The sequence below is a fragment of the Hemiscyllium ocellatum genome, chromosome 16 (assembly GCF_020745735.1).
Source record: "Hemiscyllium ocellatum isolate sHemOce1 chromosome 16, sHemOce1.pat.X.cur, whole genome shotgun sequence".
In the NCBI taxonomy this organism is placed as follows: Eukaryota; Metazoa; Chordata; class Chondrichthyes; order Orectolobiformes; family Hemiscylliidae; genus Hemiscyllium; species Hemiscyllium ocellatum.
In genome coordinates, this window is record NC_083416.1 from 70,351,849 (window position 1) to 70,367,520 (window position 15,672).

The window sequence follows — 15,672 nt, forward strand, 5'->3', positions numbered from 1 at the left end:
TCAGTGTACATGTTCACATTTTTTGTTCATCTGATTTCCAAGTTTTCAATCTATAGTCAGAAAGGATTTCACATTCAGCAAATTGGGAAATAGCTTTAATTCAGGAATGTGAATATAGTTTTTGGAGAACTCTAGTTCATTCCTTGTAAAATGGATTAAATGTACAAGCCCCGGCTGCTTATCTAACTCCAGGCTTTCTCATAACTTGCACCGTAAGTTATTAATCTGCAATACTTGTACTTATTGTATATTCAGTAGATTTGAAGATATTAAATTGGTCAAATTCCCAATACTGGCTTTTGTATAGTGCAAATGAAAAGGAAAAACTGATTCTGAAATGCTGGTAGGATGCAGTGGCAATTCGGAATGTACTATATACGAAATATACAAACATATGAATTAAGAGCAGGTGTAGGCTGTTCAGCATGTCTCTGACCAAAATATTAACTTTTAGAACCATTGGAAATTTACAACACAGTGCTCATTCAGCCCATTGTGTCATTAGAATCGGGAGCAAACTCTAGTATAATACCATCCATGTTTATGATATCACAAATTATGTTTGACTCCTTCCCCTCTTATGTGAGTCTCAAGTTCCCATGTCAGTGCCGCTTGAAAGATGGACATGGTGCTATCCAATAGATATGGAGTTTTCTTTCAGAAATCTCTGTACCAAAAACTCTTATTAAAATATGCATTGTTACCCTTTTTTTTGTTGTTTGATTACTTCTCATCTGTAGGGGGGGTTTTATGTTTTCTTCAAAAAATCTCCAAGTTTTATTTATGCATCTGGAATTAGATAATTTTTAATAACAATTGGTGAAATTATTTTGTAATAAAGTATCATATTTATCCCCTAACTATTAACTCAGGGCATCGTTCATAAATAAGTAGCTAATGGTAAGGTTTAAACTTGATTTTGCTTCCTAACAGATCACTGCAAAAGGTTCACAGAAGAATTTAAATCTGAATCAAGCCATTGATCACAATGATGACTTTTGGTCAAATTTGGATCCATATTTTTCAGAGATGTTTTGGGGATTCTGGTTTGATGCAATTCAAAACTAATGTTTTGGGAAAAAAAGTCCTTTCATCAAGCTAAAAATCAAGCTAGAGGGACACTTGGACATAGGAGACAGGGGCAAGTTTTAAAGCAATTTTGAATTTCTGTTGATTAACTTTTAGAGCGTAACAGTTGATTTCTGACATTGATTTGATGCTGTCACTTGTCTGAATGGCAATCATTTTGACTTTCAAGCTTTGTCGAATTGGAGAGCAGTTGGACGGTTGTTTCTGAAAGGAAAATTTAAGTCTTCTATTAGTTTAAATTTAAGGTATTTTAAATTTTAAAACATTAGTAAGTTTTATATGTAGAATTGCATTGTTTGACTTTCACAAAACAGCATACAATTACAGATCCAATAGATCAGGATCAAATATTACTAATTTCAGGAACCGAACTTAAGAGAAAAAATAATAAACACTTGATTTAGAAAATTCTTTTGTGTGTGTTACTATCAACTTACAAAGTTGTAAATTCTGCAGCCCAGAAATGAGATGACAAGGTCAGAGTGTGCTTTATATGTTCACTTAGAAATTTGTGTCACTATTAGTTTAGTGAATAATGCACTGTAAAACTTCTATCTTAGTTCAGAGAGAAAGCCATGTCAACTCTGTTATCATTCTTAAATTTAAATTGTGTGGGAGCGTCAGAGTTCGGAAAATTAGATGCAGCACACGATAGCAAACTTGATGCTATTTTAGAAAAAAAACTTCCTTTTCCTACTTTTTAAAATTAATTTGAGTGCTTTGTTTTTTTTAAAACTGGAGCTGGGCCTTTAAATAAATACCTTTGTTTCAAAAAAATTTGGTTTAAATTTTCCACTTGCATCCTCATAGAAATAAATCCTTATGCTTAAAGGATTTAGCTTCTCCTTAATTACCTGGTAAATATATGAAAATTTAATTTTAACTGAGAAGCTGTGATATTCTAGAAATTGATAGTTAAATGCAACATTTGGATTAGTTTATTACAGGACTGTAGGTACGGATATTTCCAGTCCATTCTGGGTTTGTTTAAATAAATATTATGTGTCGTTCCAGCTCCAGGGACATCAATAGGAAGGAGATCAATGATGAGAATCTGTAGCTGTAATACGTCAGGCATTTGATAAACACAGCAATTAATTGGAGGGCCCAACACTTGTTGTGCGATTATGTGTTATGGCACCTACCCAAATGCATTATATACTATAACTGCAGAAAGAAGTGAAACAGGGAAAATGTGAATGTAGTAAATCCAAAAAGCATATATTTCCCATCCCTCCCAACCAAAAACACTTTCCTTCAGAAAACAGGATAACGATAATACTGTGATGCATGCATGTATGTATGTAGTACATGAACATTATGTATCAAACAATCTTGAAATAAAACATATTGTTGCCACTGGTTTGGAAGTATTAGTATGATGTCATGTCTGTTAAAGCTAATACCATTTAATAAAAAGTTAAACAAAAAACTACTTTCTAGTGGCACTGATTTGCCAAAATGATAAAGATTTGGTGCTACTTTGTTCTGATATGAAATGTTTGGTAAGTACAGAAATGCGAAAAGTTCATTTTAGGGCTAATGTTTCAATTTAAAGATGAATAATTAACTACCTGTAAAAGTACAATCTTCACTAAATTTTTAGTGGTTCTGACAGATTATTAGTAAGTAGTATTAAGCCACTATGACATTTTCAACTATTTGCTATCTTCAAGAGGTAAAATTATCAATTAGTGATCTAATCAGATTGCTGGTGCTGCTAAGGGACAAAATGTTGGTTGGGGGGGGGTGCGGTTTCTGGTTCAATAATGGGTGCATCTTGTTGATTGCTTGCTTCCTTTCCAAAAATTTAGCATTTTCTTTATGAAATGTATTTTCAATACACATGCAAGTGGAAATACTGTTTTCATTTAATAGTCTGTAGACTGGCTGGAGCGTTGAAGATCATTCATTACCCTTTGAAGAGACACTATCCTGTAAATGTTTTGTTGACAAAACCTTTCGAGGGTGAATACGTCAACAGAACAAGAATTCATTTCTTGTGACTGATTTTGAGTTATCTGGTCAGTTCAGGTGATATTCAAGCCACCATCAACTGAAACCTGTGAAACAGTTCAACAGATTGGCAGTCACAATCTTGGATTTGTATTTTCAGATGGTAGAGATTATCCTTCAATGACATAACGTTCATCTTGCAGCATGACCTTCCAAGTGTTTTAGAAATAAAACTTCCCAAATATTCAATATTTCTGTTTTAGTCTGTCTGTAAGATACGGAGAGAAATTGCATATTACAGGTCTGTTGAAATCCCAAAACTAGAAGTTGATAATTTATTTTAGAATTGGTTTTTGCATTTTTTTTACATAAAGTGCTGAAGAAACACAGCAGATCTGGCAACATCTGAAGAGGGGAATGATTAACATTTTGAGTCCCTTGATCTCTCGTTCAAAATTAGAGAGGTGGAAAAGTAATCAGTTTTATACTGTCAAAGATCGGGAGGAGCAGGTGCGTCAGAAGGGAGCTAAGAGGAAGATTGAAGTGAAATTCGAGATCATTGGCGTTGCAGAACAAAGGGCAAAAGGAAATGGTTGTAGACAATTTGCTATAAGTGCAGAATTAGGCCTTCAGCCCATCAAATCTGTTCTGCCATTCCATCATAGTAGACAGGCAGGAGGCTGGAAGAACACAGCAAGCCAGGCACCATCAGGGGGTGCAGAAGTCAGCGTTTCAAGTGTAACTCTTCTTCAGGACCTAATGCTCCTGGCTTGCTGTATTCTCCTAGCCTCCTGCTTGTCTACTTTGGATTCCAGCATCTGCAGTCTTTTTGTCTCTCCCATTCCATCATCATTGGTATGTTCCTCAACTCCATTCTTTTGCCTTCTCCCAATAAGTTTTGATCCCCTTATCTTTGAGGAGAGAGGTCCAGAGGACATGTTAATAGTAGGTGTTAATTGCATATTCAAAGCAAACTCAGCTGAAAGCTATTCCACCAAATCAGGCACTGGTGGGAGAGGTGTGGAGTCAGAAGAACAAAATGGAGAACTGTTCATGGCATGAAGGTGTTGAATTCAACGTTGAATCCAGAAGACTGTCAAGTGCCAAGATAGAAAATACGGTCAATTCCTCTAGCTTGTATTGGGTTTCATTGGATCAAGGTCGGAAATATTACCATGAGAGCAAGATGCTATTAAAATTGGAGGTTACTTGGAAGGTTGTGGTCATGTTTGGGGATTGAGAGGAGGTGTCACCCAGTCTGCTTGTCATCTCCCCGGTTTAGAGGAAACCGAATTGTATGCAGCAAGTACGATGGATCAGATTGAAAATAGTACAGGCAAATTAATGTTTTGTCTGGAAGGAGTGTTTGGGATCTTGGAAAAGAAGAAGGGAGAAGGTAAAAGAGAAATGTCACAGTAATTGCAATTTGACAGCAAGAGCCTGAGGAAGGAGGATAAGGTATTGGGCTAATAGAGGAGTGGATGAGGGTATAATAGAGGGAATAGTATCTTCAGAATACTGATGGGGACCAGAAAATATGATAGTTGTAGCACAGAAAGTGAGGAACCCTACCATGCCTCTATGAGGAATGGCAGAGTTTGGGGGGAGGGCAACTAATAATGACCCTATCCACCACAATATGAGGGATCAAGGGGAAAGGAAGTTATGTCAAAAATACCATTGTGGAAGGTAGCATCATTTGAACAGATGTAATGGAGACTGAGAAGCTGAGAGAATGAAAGGGAGGCTTTTCAGGAAGCAGGGTCTGAGGAAGTGTAACTGAGCTGTCCTGAGTGAGTAAGTGGTAATGAATATGAATAGACAGCCTATCCCACAGGATATGAAGCCAAAAAAGAAGTCAAGGGAGGGAAGTGAAAAGTCCGAGATGGACGTGATGGCAGTGAGAACTGTGTGGAATTTGGCTACAATATTTATTAATTTTCCAAGTTCTCGTCAAGTGCATGAAGCAGTTACCAATATACCAAACAAAATGGAGAAGGGGTCACAGGTAGTGCTGAAAGAAGGACTGTTCCAAGTTACTATGAAATCACATAACTAAGACTCTCATTACCGCTTTTTTGAGGCAATAAGGCATTAAAGGAGAATTCATTCGAGGAAAAGGCTCAACCTGGTGGAGGAGGTTGGGAGTGGATACGGACTATTTTGGGTCTCTTTTCAAGGAAGAATAAAATATTTCAGATCATATTGGTGATGGATGGGAGTGTAGAGGGATTAGCTGTCAGTAATGAAGAGAAGGCCCCTCAGCTAATTTTTCTGACATGGTTGAAATGATGTAGGGCAACAGAAGAATCTTGAAAGAAGTTGGGTAGAGACTGGACAAGGATAAAAAAGTCACAATAAGAAGAAATAAATTCAGTGAGGCAGGAACAGGATACAATCTTTGGGCAGCCAAGGCAATCAAGTTTGTGAATTTTGGGAAGAAAGTAGAAGTGGATTGTTCAGGGTTGATGAATCCAGTGATTTTTGGATGCTCAGTGGTTGGGTCATGTTCTGGTGAGATGGGAAGAAGTGTTTGAAAGTGAATACTTGGCCTCTTTATGTTAAGGACCAGTACAACCAGATGACAGAGCAGCACTGTTGTTGATAGTAAAGATGTTTAGACCTGAGGGAATGGAACAGCAAACGTATGAGAGGAATAGAAAAAAAACTTGAGGTGATTGCGGTCATGCTGACAACTCCTGATGAAAAGGGTGAGAGCAAGTAAGAGGGTCAGGGAGAAGTCCAGGTGAAAGGACAGTATTGGAGACAGGTGAAAGGGTTGGTGCAATTTGGAGATCAAAAGAAGTGGGCATGGAGACACAGTCAATGGAAGAATTCAACATCATGTCATGCCTGAAGTTTGTAGAAGTTGGGGGCCTAATGGACTATGACTGAGTCATTCAATGAATATTGATCTTTCACTCTAGCATTGAATGGTCTCAGGCTTTCATGAATACACGTTGAAGTGAGATGAGAAGAAGGGCTGGGGTCAGAGGGAGCAGCATGGAAGGAGGATCTGGAAACATCTTGATACCCATAAGTTGTTGGAGCTTGTGTTCCTTAATACCTGGGAGGAAGAGAAAATGTTTCTTATTAAAGTGTCAGGTGAGACGAAAAATAAAATAAAATTGCTGATAGAGTCAATGCTGATATAGAAAGAAGTTGAGTGTGTGCATGCGGTGGCATGGCACTGCATGTGGATCTCAGGATGCAGTGTGAATAGTTCGAGTGTTTTATGCCTTGGGATATCTGTAATCCTGGGAGGATTCGAAACATGAAAAATGGAACTTTAGCTGGAAACCATATGGGGTAAGTCACTGAGGGAGAGATGTGGCTGGGACGGTGAATTTTGGTAAACACCTTATCAAATACCAGAAGGAAAATGGAAGGCAAATGAAGGATAACAAGGTGAAAGAGATCAATGGATATCCCATTGGAAAGAGAAGCAGAACTTCAAGGTAGGTATTTTTGGGAGAGAATTAGCAATGAATTAAACACTAAAATGAGCAAAGTACCATGGATGTTGGAAATCTGATTTCAAAACCGTAAGTGGAGAATTTCAGCAGGTCTGGTCGCATCTATTGAGATAGAAAAATTGGCCTTGAAATGTTAACTTTATATGACTACTTCAGAGCTGAAGAATGAAGCAGGAAAGTGATGGGTTTTATACCATTTTTAAAGGAAGTGATGGGGAGGAACAACTATTTTTACACAAAGTTCTGCAATGAACATTTCAAATGATCTTGCGTAATTTGATACCTTTGCAAATTGTTTCCAAAATTGGAATGCACTCAACATCCTAAAGGTTCCATGGATAACTCTTTGTAATAAATCTGTTTAATGGTACAGTCTGCTGAAAGAAGTATTTGAAGTGTCCCCTCTTCTGCAGAGACTCTGAAAGAAGTCTCGGGTTTTGGAGGGGTAGGAAGGAAAATTTGAGTTGAAACTGCAAAAAGACCACAACAGTTGTTATCTTTTATATTAGCAGAGCAGGTTCAGCTGAATAGCCTATACTCCTGTTTTCCAGCGTTTCAATAAAGTGACATGCAGTAAATGGGTTTGTTGTTTGCTGGGGCCTACTACCCTAATTATTTCATGCTGATGTTTGCATATTGGGCTCTTCGTGGGTGAGGGGTTTCCTTAAGAAAAGTAACTTTTGATTTGGGCTACAATTCTGTAGTGAGCCTATATCAAAACAATTATTAGAAAGGAAAGTATAAATTATATTTCAGAACAATAATGAGAACCAATAAGACCAGTAAAGCAGAACATTTACAATGTAAGCATTTATTGAGCAGTTAGGCAAAATATCATACTTGTGTTAGACTGCATGTAAATGATGATTAAGAAGGCAAAAAAACACTCAGTTTTATTCAGCTAGAGGAATCGGAGGAAATGCATGTGACAAGCAAATCATTTTTGTATCTTTACGGTCAGAATCAAGCATCTTGGAAGTATTAATAAATTCTTGATTTGACTGCCGTCTTTTCAGTGATGTTTGTGCTTCAGTAGGGAACCTTGAATTCAGCATAACCTAATTATTTGATAAGTTTATGCTTTTCACTTCAATATATTCAAATAGAACTTCCACAATACATTTAAGCATTGTTTTGGTTGATGGAGATAACTTTCAGACTTTAAAGAAATGAATGTAGACTCTTGCAGATGACCTTTTTAATATCTATTTTCCACTTCCACTTATAAACTTAAAAAACATAATATTTTTCTGGAGGTATTATTTGTCTGTTTTTGTTGTGTTTCTGATGAGTAACATTTCAATAGTTTCAGTTCTTTTTCTTTAGCATGATTTTTGAGTTATAACTAGTTACCATTCTGTTTGAGCTGAAATGTATTGTCCATTATAATAATTTAAAATAAGGTATCTAGTTCCAAAGAGATTAGTATTTTACCCCCTCAAATCAGATGATCGAAAAAATGCAGTTACAACCTGAACAAAGGTTAAAAGTATTATTGGAGGCTTTTGGTATTGTTGTGCTGTTGAAGGTGGTGATCTTTGGATGAGAAATTAAATAAACACCTTATGTGCTCCTTCAGATGCACAACAGATCTCATGGTGCTACTTTGAAGATACAAAATAGTTATCCTCAATGTCCTGTCCAATGTTTATCCCACAAAAATTGTTAAAAACAGAATGTGGACTGGATATGATCTCTCTGGACTTCAGTAAGGCACTTGACAAGGTTGCTCTTGGTAGGCTGGTAAGCAAGGTTAAATCATATGGAATGCAAGGAGAACTAGCATTTTGGATACCGAACTGGCTTGAAGGTAAAACAGAGGCTGGTGGTGTAGGGTTGCTTTTCAGATTGGAGGTTTGTAACCAGTGGTGTGCCATAAGGATTGGTGCTGGGTCCACTACTTTTTGTCATTTATTTAAATGAGTGTGAACAGAGGAGGTACGATTAGTAAGTTTGCAGATGACACTAAAAGTGGAGGTGTAGTGGACAGTGAAGAATTCTGGATCAGTGGTGCTGGAAGAGCACAGCACAGAACTGCTGTGCTCTTCCAGCACCACTGATCCAGAATCTGGTTTCCAGCATCTGCAGTCATTATTTTTACTTGGACAGTGAAGAAGGTTACCTCAGACTACAATGGGATCTTGATCAGATGGGCCAGTGGAGTTTAATTTAAATGTGAGGTGCTGATCTTGGAAAGGCATATCAGGGCAGGATTAGACACTTAATGTCAAGAGTGTGGTGCTGGGGAAGCACAGCACGTCAACGTTTCAGGCAAAAGCCCTTCATCAGAAAACTGATACGTCAATTCTCCTGCTCCTCAGATGCTGCCTGATCTCCAGCATCTGCAGTCCTCACTTTGTTCTTATACATTTAATGGTAAGGTCCTGGGGAATATTGCTGAGCAAAGAGACCTTGGAGTGCAGGTTCATACTACTTTAAAAGTGAAGATGCAGGTAGATAGGATAGTGAGAAAGGTGTTTGCTATGCTTTCCTTCATTGGTCAGAGGACTGAGCATAGGAGTTGGGAGATCATGTTGTGGCTCGCCGGGACATTGGTTGGACTACTTTTGGAATATTGTGTGCCATTCTGGTCTCCCTCCTATAGGAGGGATGTTGTGAAACTTGAAAGGGTTCAGAAAAGATTTGCAAGGATGTTGCCAGGGTTGAAGAATTTGAGCTATAGGAAGAGGCTGGAGCTATTTTCCCTTGAGCGTAGGAGGCTGAGGGGTGACCTTTATAGACGTTTATAAAATCATGAGGTGCATGAATAAGGTAAATAGACAAGGTCTTTTCTCTGGTTTGGGTGAGTCCAGAGTTAGAGGGCATAGGTTTAGGGTGAGAGGAGAAAGATTTAAAAGGGACCTAATAGGCAACCTTTTCACGCAGAGGGTAGTGGATATATGGAATGAACTGCCAGAGGAAGTTTGGCTGGTACAGTTAGAACAGTTAAAAGGCAGATGGATAGGTATATGAATAGAAATGGTTTAGAGAGCTTTGGGCCAAGGGCTGGCAATTGGGACTAGATTAGGTTAGGATATTTGGTCGACAAGGACAAGTTGGACCAAAAGGGCTGTTTCTGTGCTGTATGTCTCTGTGACTATGTTATCACATTGTTTATGAGAGCTTGCAGTGTACAAATTAGCAGCCATGTTTCTACATGACAGCATGAATTATACATCAAGAATTCTGTATTTTGTGACTGTGAAAAGATTTAAGCAGTCTGATTGTGGAAAACGTGATATAAGTGCAATTTTTCCATGTCTTGATATACCAACCAACAAAGAACACCTGTTTTTGATTGATTACATAACCTAATTACCTGCATCTGACAGAAGACAAAGAAACATGATTCAAAAGAGTTTTGCCTCTGATCTTAACATTTGGAATTAACAATAATATACCTTGCAAAGCGGTACATTGAAGATGTTTACATATATGAATGAATTGAAAATAGGATGTGGAAAGGTGAGCTTTTCTAATTCATATGTATGGGATGTTATCAGGTGGCCAAATGAATAACAGTGGCATTTCATGTAGAAATGTGAAGTAATTTGTGCAGATATTACAGTATACAGGCTACAATATTTTTTAAAAATTTGTGCATTACAGGCTGAGCCATTGTTTATTGCCTGTCCCTAATTGCCCTTGAGAAGGTGGTTATGAGCTGCCTTTCTAAACCGTTGTAGTTCTTGCTGTACAGGTATACCCACAATACTATTGGAATGGGGTTTCAGGATTTTGATCCAGTGACATTGAAGGAGTGCTAATATAATTCACAGTAGGGATAGTGTGTGGCTTTGCGGGGACTTGTGGCCTGTGGTTTTCTGTGCAGTTGCTACCCTTGTACTTTCGAGGTGGTAGGGGTCATAGGTTTAGAATGGAAAAGCGCAGCAGGTCAGGCAGCATCCAAGGAACAGGAAGTTCGACATTTCAGGCATTAGCCCTTATGCCCGAAACGTCGAATTTCCTGCTCCTTGGATGCTGCCTGACCTGCTGAACTTTTCCAGCAACACATTTTCAGCTCTAATCTCCAGCATCTGCAGACCTCACTTTCTCCTCATAGGTTTAGAAGGTAATGTCAAAGGAGCCTTCATGGGTTGCTGCATTGTATCTTTTAGATGGGACCAACTGCTGCTGTTGTGTGCTAGTGAGGGAATGAATTTTGAGAAGGATGCTATGCGAATGAAGCAAACTGCTTTGTCATGGATAATGTTGAGCTTTTGTTTGAAGAAGTGTTGAAGCAGCATTCATCCAGCCAAGTAGGGGTATTGCTTTGTACCTTGTAGTTGGTTGCCAGACATTGGGAGATAGGAAGTGTATTACTTCCATAGAATTCCTAATCTCTAACCTGTTATTTGTAGCCACAGTATTTATTTGACAGGTCCATTTTAGTTTCTTGTTAATGGTAATGACTAATGCCTTGAAAGTAGGGGATTCAGCATATGTAATATTATTGAATGTCATGGAGAGATGGTCATTGTCTGGCACTTGTGTGGTGTGAAATTTATTGCCACTTAATATTGCAAGCCTAGATGTTGCTCCATGTGAATACTGGCAACTTCAGTATCTGAGAAGTTGTGAATGGTGCCCAAAATTGTGCACTCGTTCCCCATCAACCTAATTTCTGACCTTAAGCTGGGGAGAAGGTCTTTGCTGGAGATGATTGTAGCTTGGAACTCCTCCAAAGATATCCTCAGACTGAAATTATTGATTTGCAACATCCGCAACTATTTTCCTTGCTATGCTTCCAGCTACAGTGAATTTTCTCAGATTCCCATTAACTTCAGTTTTGCTATCTTGCCTTACCTTTGGAATTAAGTTCTTCTGCCCATATTTGGACCCAAGGCTGTATGGGCTTGGGAACCAAATGATCCTGGCAGAACCCAAACTGAGTGTCAGTGAGCAGCTTATTGTGGAGAAAGTGATGTCTGTTAGCTCTTTTAATTTCCTCTTCCATCACTTTCCTAATGATCAGAAAGAAGATTGATAGGGGAAGTAATTGGCTGATTTGAAGGTGATCTTTTGTTTCAGGCAAAAATTGAAAGCATGATTTTGTGTCATATTGATGAATTTTCAACTTTGAGAGTGAATGTATTACGCAACAGATTTTTTTGCATTGGTGGAATTCTTAGAATATCAATTTATTTCCGTTCTAGATTCAAAGAAGCTGAAGATGGTTGGTCTAGATTGCAATAATTTGGATTTTGTGTGCTATTGAGCATTAACTTGGAGGAACCTTGGTGGAAATCTTCAGAAGCAAGCACCATTTCTTACATCGAGACTAGCAAAAGTTGAAACAATGTCTCTATTCTCCACTTGGAGGCATTTCTACTCTTTTTGGCCAGGCCTAGTGGGCACCCTTCTATATCTGATCCTTTATTCAAAGATCATTTGAGACAAAAGATTGTTCTTGACCTTTATATTAAAACAGTGATAAACAGTTATCGATCAAAAGATATGAATTTCCAATGTAATGTCTGCAAGGGAGTGGTTTTCTTTTTTTAATTATACAGCTCAATTAACATGAACCTTTTACATAATGCTCCAAAAACAACAATCATAAATCAAGTGCAACATTCTGCTTTTGTTTTCTACATTAAGTGACCATTGCTCACTTTTTTCCTATGAGAAACGAAAGCAGACTGTATAGAACATTTTTGAATCCGATTTTAAGAGTGGTTTATTTAGATTCAAAGCCTGGACCCTAAATCTAAACTAAACTAGTGACATGAGAATGAAGGATGACTTAGCTCAGGTGGATTAGAAAACTAGATTAAAAGACCATAGCTCTCAATGGCAAACATTTCAATAATTAATTATTAATTCACAATAAATGTAAAATACATTAAGAATTTTCTTTTTATAAAATCTAATACTGTGGTCCAACTGTCACTAATTGGTGAAGCTAAGATAGTATTAGATAGAGGCAAGAAGCTTATGAAATCACCAAAAACAGTAGCCATCCTGAGATTTTCTAGACTTCAGAGGTTAGCAAGTGGCGATCGCAAATGATAAGTGAGAGTAAACTGAAGGGAAAATGAGGTATGTTAGATTGTAAAAGTGTCTGGGCTGCTGGTGGTGGTGGATTTGTTGAACTTGGGTGTGTAGAAAGCAAGAGGTTTAGCAAAATAAACATAAGGTTGTTCGAGGCATTAACATTAGACGTTATAGTGGAGAACAGTGAAATTGCTAAGATATTAATTGAATGCATTTTAGTTGTCTTCACAGTAGAAGACATAAATGTTATGGAAATAATAGGGAGCCAAGTGCCTACTGAGAATGTGAAGCTATTTTGTCAATAACGAAGTAGTAATGGAGATATTTTAAAATTCATTTTTTGGGATGGGGCGTTGCTGGCTGGCTAACATTTATTACCTGTTCCTGGTTGGTCTTAAGGCGGTGGTGAGCTGTCTTCTTGAACCGCTGCAGTCCATTTGCTGTGGGTTGAGGAGGGAATTCCAGGATTTTTGACACCGTAACAATGAAAGAATGGAGATTTATTTCCAAGTCAGGATGGTGAGTGGCTTGGAGAGGAACTTGAAGATGGTGGTGTTTCCATATATCTGCTGCCCTTGTCCTAGGTGGAAGTCATCATGGGTTTGGAAGGTTCTGCCAGGATATTTTCGAAAAATAACAAACCTAATTCCTTTTTTTTAAAGAAAGAGCGTGTGAGAAAATTCAGAAAGATGAAAGGAGATCTCAATGAAACCTACAAAATGCCTGCATGGCTTGACAAGGAAATGCTGGGAAGATTTTCCACTTGTTGCTGAGTTGAGAGCTAGAGATCACAATAAAAGATTTGCTTTTTAGGACTGAGATGAGGAAGCATTCCTTAAACTCAGCTGTGCAATACATACTTTACCTCCGAATAATATTCAGTTTTGTGGAAAACTAAAATGTTCTGTTGCGAAGGATAAAATTCGCACTGACATTTAGTGGCTTGCCAAGAAAATGGCTGACTACCTTCTCTAAAAAGTAAGGGTGTGAGCTAAAATATAAGTACAATGAACTGAAGAAGAAAGTTAAATACTGTGGAAGATTTTAGCTTTATTTCAATCACTTATTGAACACTGCATCACACCATGGCCACAAAATAAAATATTAAAGATTTACTGGGTCTCTATACAGCCTTTTAAGTTAAGTACCTCTGATACCCTTTAATGCACTAGTCAGACCTTGTGTTGTATCAGGTTTTTAATAGCATTTGTAAGTGATGGAGAGCTAAAAGAGTCTGGACATCCTTAAACTATAAAAGGCAGATAAGAAAATTCATGTATTTTCCGCATGAAAATGAAATGAGGAAAAAGTGTGGTGATGCAATGTAATTTGTTTTCATTGATGAGGGAAATCAGTAAAATAGTTGTAAAAATATTTTCCATTGATCCAGGAAAAATGAATTAGTGAGTAGGTCACTCATTAGTTGTAGTTTGAACAGTAATGTTTGAATTTATATTTGGAACAGTATGTAGCTGCAAATAGTGAGCACTGACTCAGCAAGAGCATGACATGAATAAGTCAGTAGTGTACTTTTTTAGAGCAAGGCCTGCATATCCATCTTTGTCTTGATTTTAATTTCACTTGCCATATTATTGATTTATCCCTTTTCCTTTCGTTTTTACAATTCTGGTGGAGCTAACTGATGCCAGAAAAGAACAAACCTGTTCAGTGATAAATGTTGATTTTTACCTATTGTGCTGTAAGGTCACATCAGTTGGACTTGACCGACAGCACTCGGACACCCCCGCTTTTGTTAGAAAGGGAATTGATTTTTCAGAGTCAACCTCCTGGAAGTATGGAAGGCAGTATTCCAATTTTGGTTGCAGCAAATCCTTTATCCCTCCTTTGTCCTCCTCAATTACCAGATAAATTTGCTTAAAGCTTTTGTAGTTAAACAGATCCAAAATTCCATTTAATGGCAGTAATTCAACTTATGCTGTTAATTGAATAATTAATAGAATCACTGGGTGGCCCTCCAACATCCTGGCTTCTGTGTTAGTTGACGTTGTTAGTGGTTCTTATTCCTGAAATACAGTCCCATCTGCTTGAAATCTGCTGCTGTTATTTCACTGCTCAGAAAAAAAAACAACTCTTGATCCAACTGCTTTGGTAAATCATCTTGCCACCTTCAATTGCCCTTTCTTTTTAAGTCATTGGACATGTTGTTGCCCTCCAGACCCACAAAGCACCATGTTTGAATCCCTCTAATTAAATTTATTCTCAAGATTAGGATTGGATTTCATTACCAAAATAACCCTTATCAACATTATAAATGATATCCTATGTGACTGATGAATGTAATCTGTTCCTCCTTGTTGTTCTTGGCTAGTCTGCAGCCTTTGACATAAATTATCATATCATCCTCTTCCAACTCTTCTCAACCATTACTTAGATGGGTAAAACTGCATTGCTTAATTCCATTCTTTGTCTATTGATTTGACAATCACCTGCAGTTGGTTCACTTCCTGCTCCTGGATTTTTGCCCCCTCCTCCCAACCCCATTTTCTCTGCCACAAGCTTCAGCTTGATGATGTTATCAACTTCATTCCCATCCTATTTTGTAGCCCCTCCATTGTCTTGAAATTGGCTATTTGTCTAAATCCAGATGTGCTGCAAATTCATCCTTTTATGTTTGAAAGACAGAAGGAATTTTCTTTTATCCCCTCTACAAACTCTATTCTTTAGCTATTGACTTCATCCCTCTCCCTGGCAACTGCCCAATGTTGAATAACAGCATTTCCAACTTTGGTTTTCTGTTCCATCAGTGCCATGAAACTCAACAATGCCGATGCATTCCTGATGAACTTCCCATGTTCAATCCTCATAAACTTGAGGTCATCCAAAGCCCTGCTACTTTTGTCTTAACTTTCACCAATTCTTCTTCACTCTTTCTAGTGTGCTCACCCAACATCATTGGCTCTGGCTTAAGCATGTCCATAATTTTAATTTCTCATCTTTGTTTTTAGATTCCATTATGGATCCCATCAACACTCCTCCAGCCCTATATCTCTTCTGTGTTTGTATACTTCTACTTCTATACATTCAGATTTAGTTCTAATCAAATCCCTAAGCTCTGGAACTCCCTCCATAAACTTCCCCACAATTTATTTTATCTATTCACGAGATGTGGCTGTTGCTAGCTTGGTCAACATTT

General features: G+C 37.8%; 1 protein-coding gene across 3 annotated transcripts in view; it reads left to right on the forward strand.

Annotated features, from left to right (window-relative positions):
- The window catches only part of rbm27 (RNA binding motif protein 27), a 152,205-nt gene that overhangs the window by 114,265 nt on the left and 22,268 nt on the right, over window positions 1-15,672 (forward strand). The window contains exon 21 of one of the 3 annotated variants that reach the window (XM_060837360.1): window positions 934-1,256. The exons of the other annotated variants lie outside the window; for them this stretch is intronic. Within the exon in view, the coding sequence (XP_060693343.1) occupies window positions 934-1,068 (135 nt within the window). The 3' untranslated portion in view covers window positions 1,069-1,256. Of the gene's footprint in view, window positions 1-933; window positions 1,257-15,672 lie in introns of those variants that run through there. 3 annotated transcript variants of the gene reach the window in all.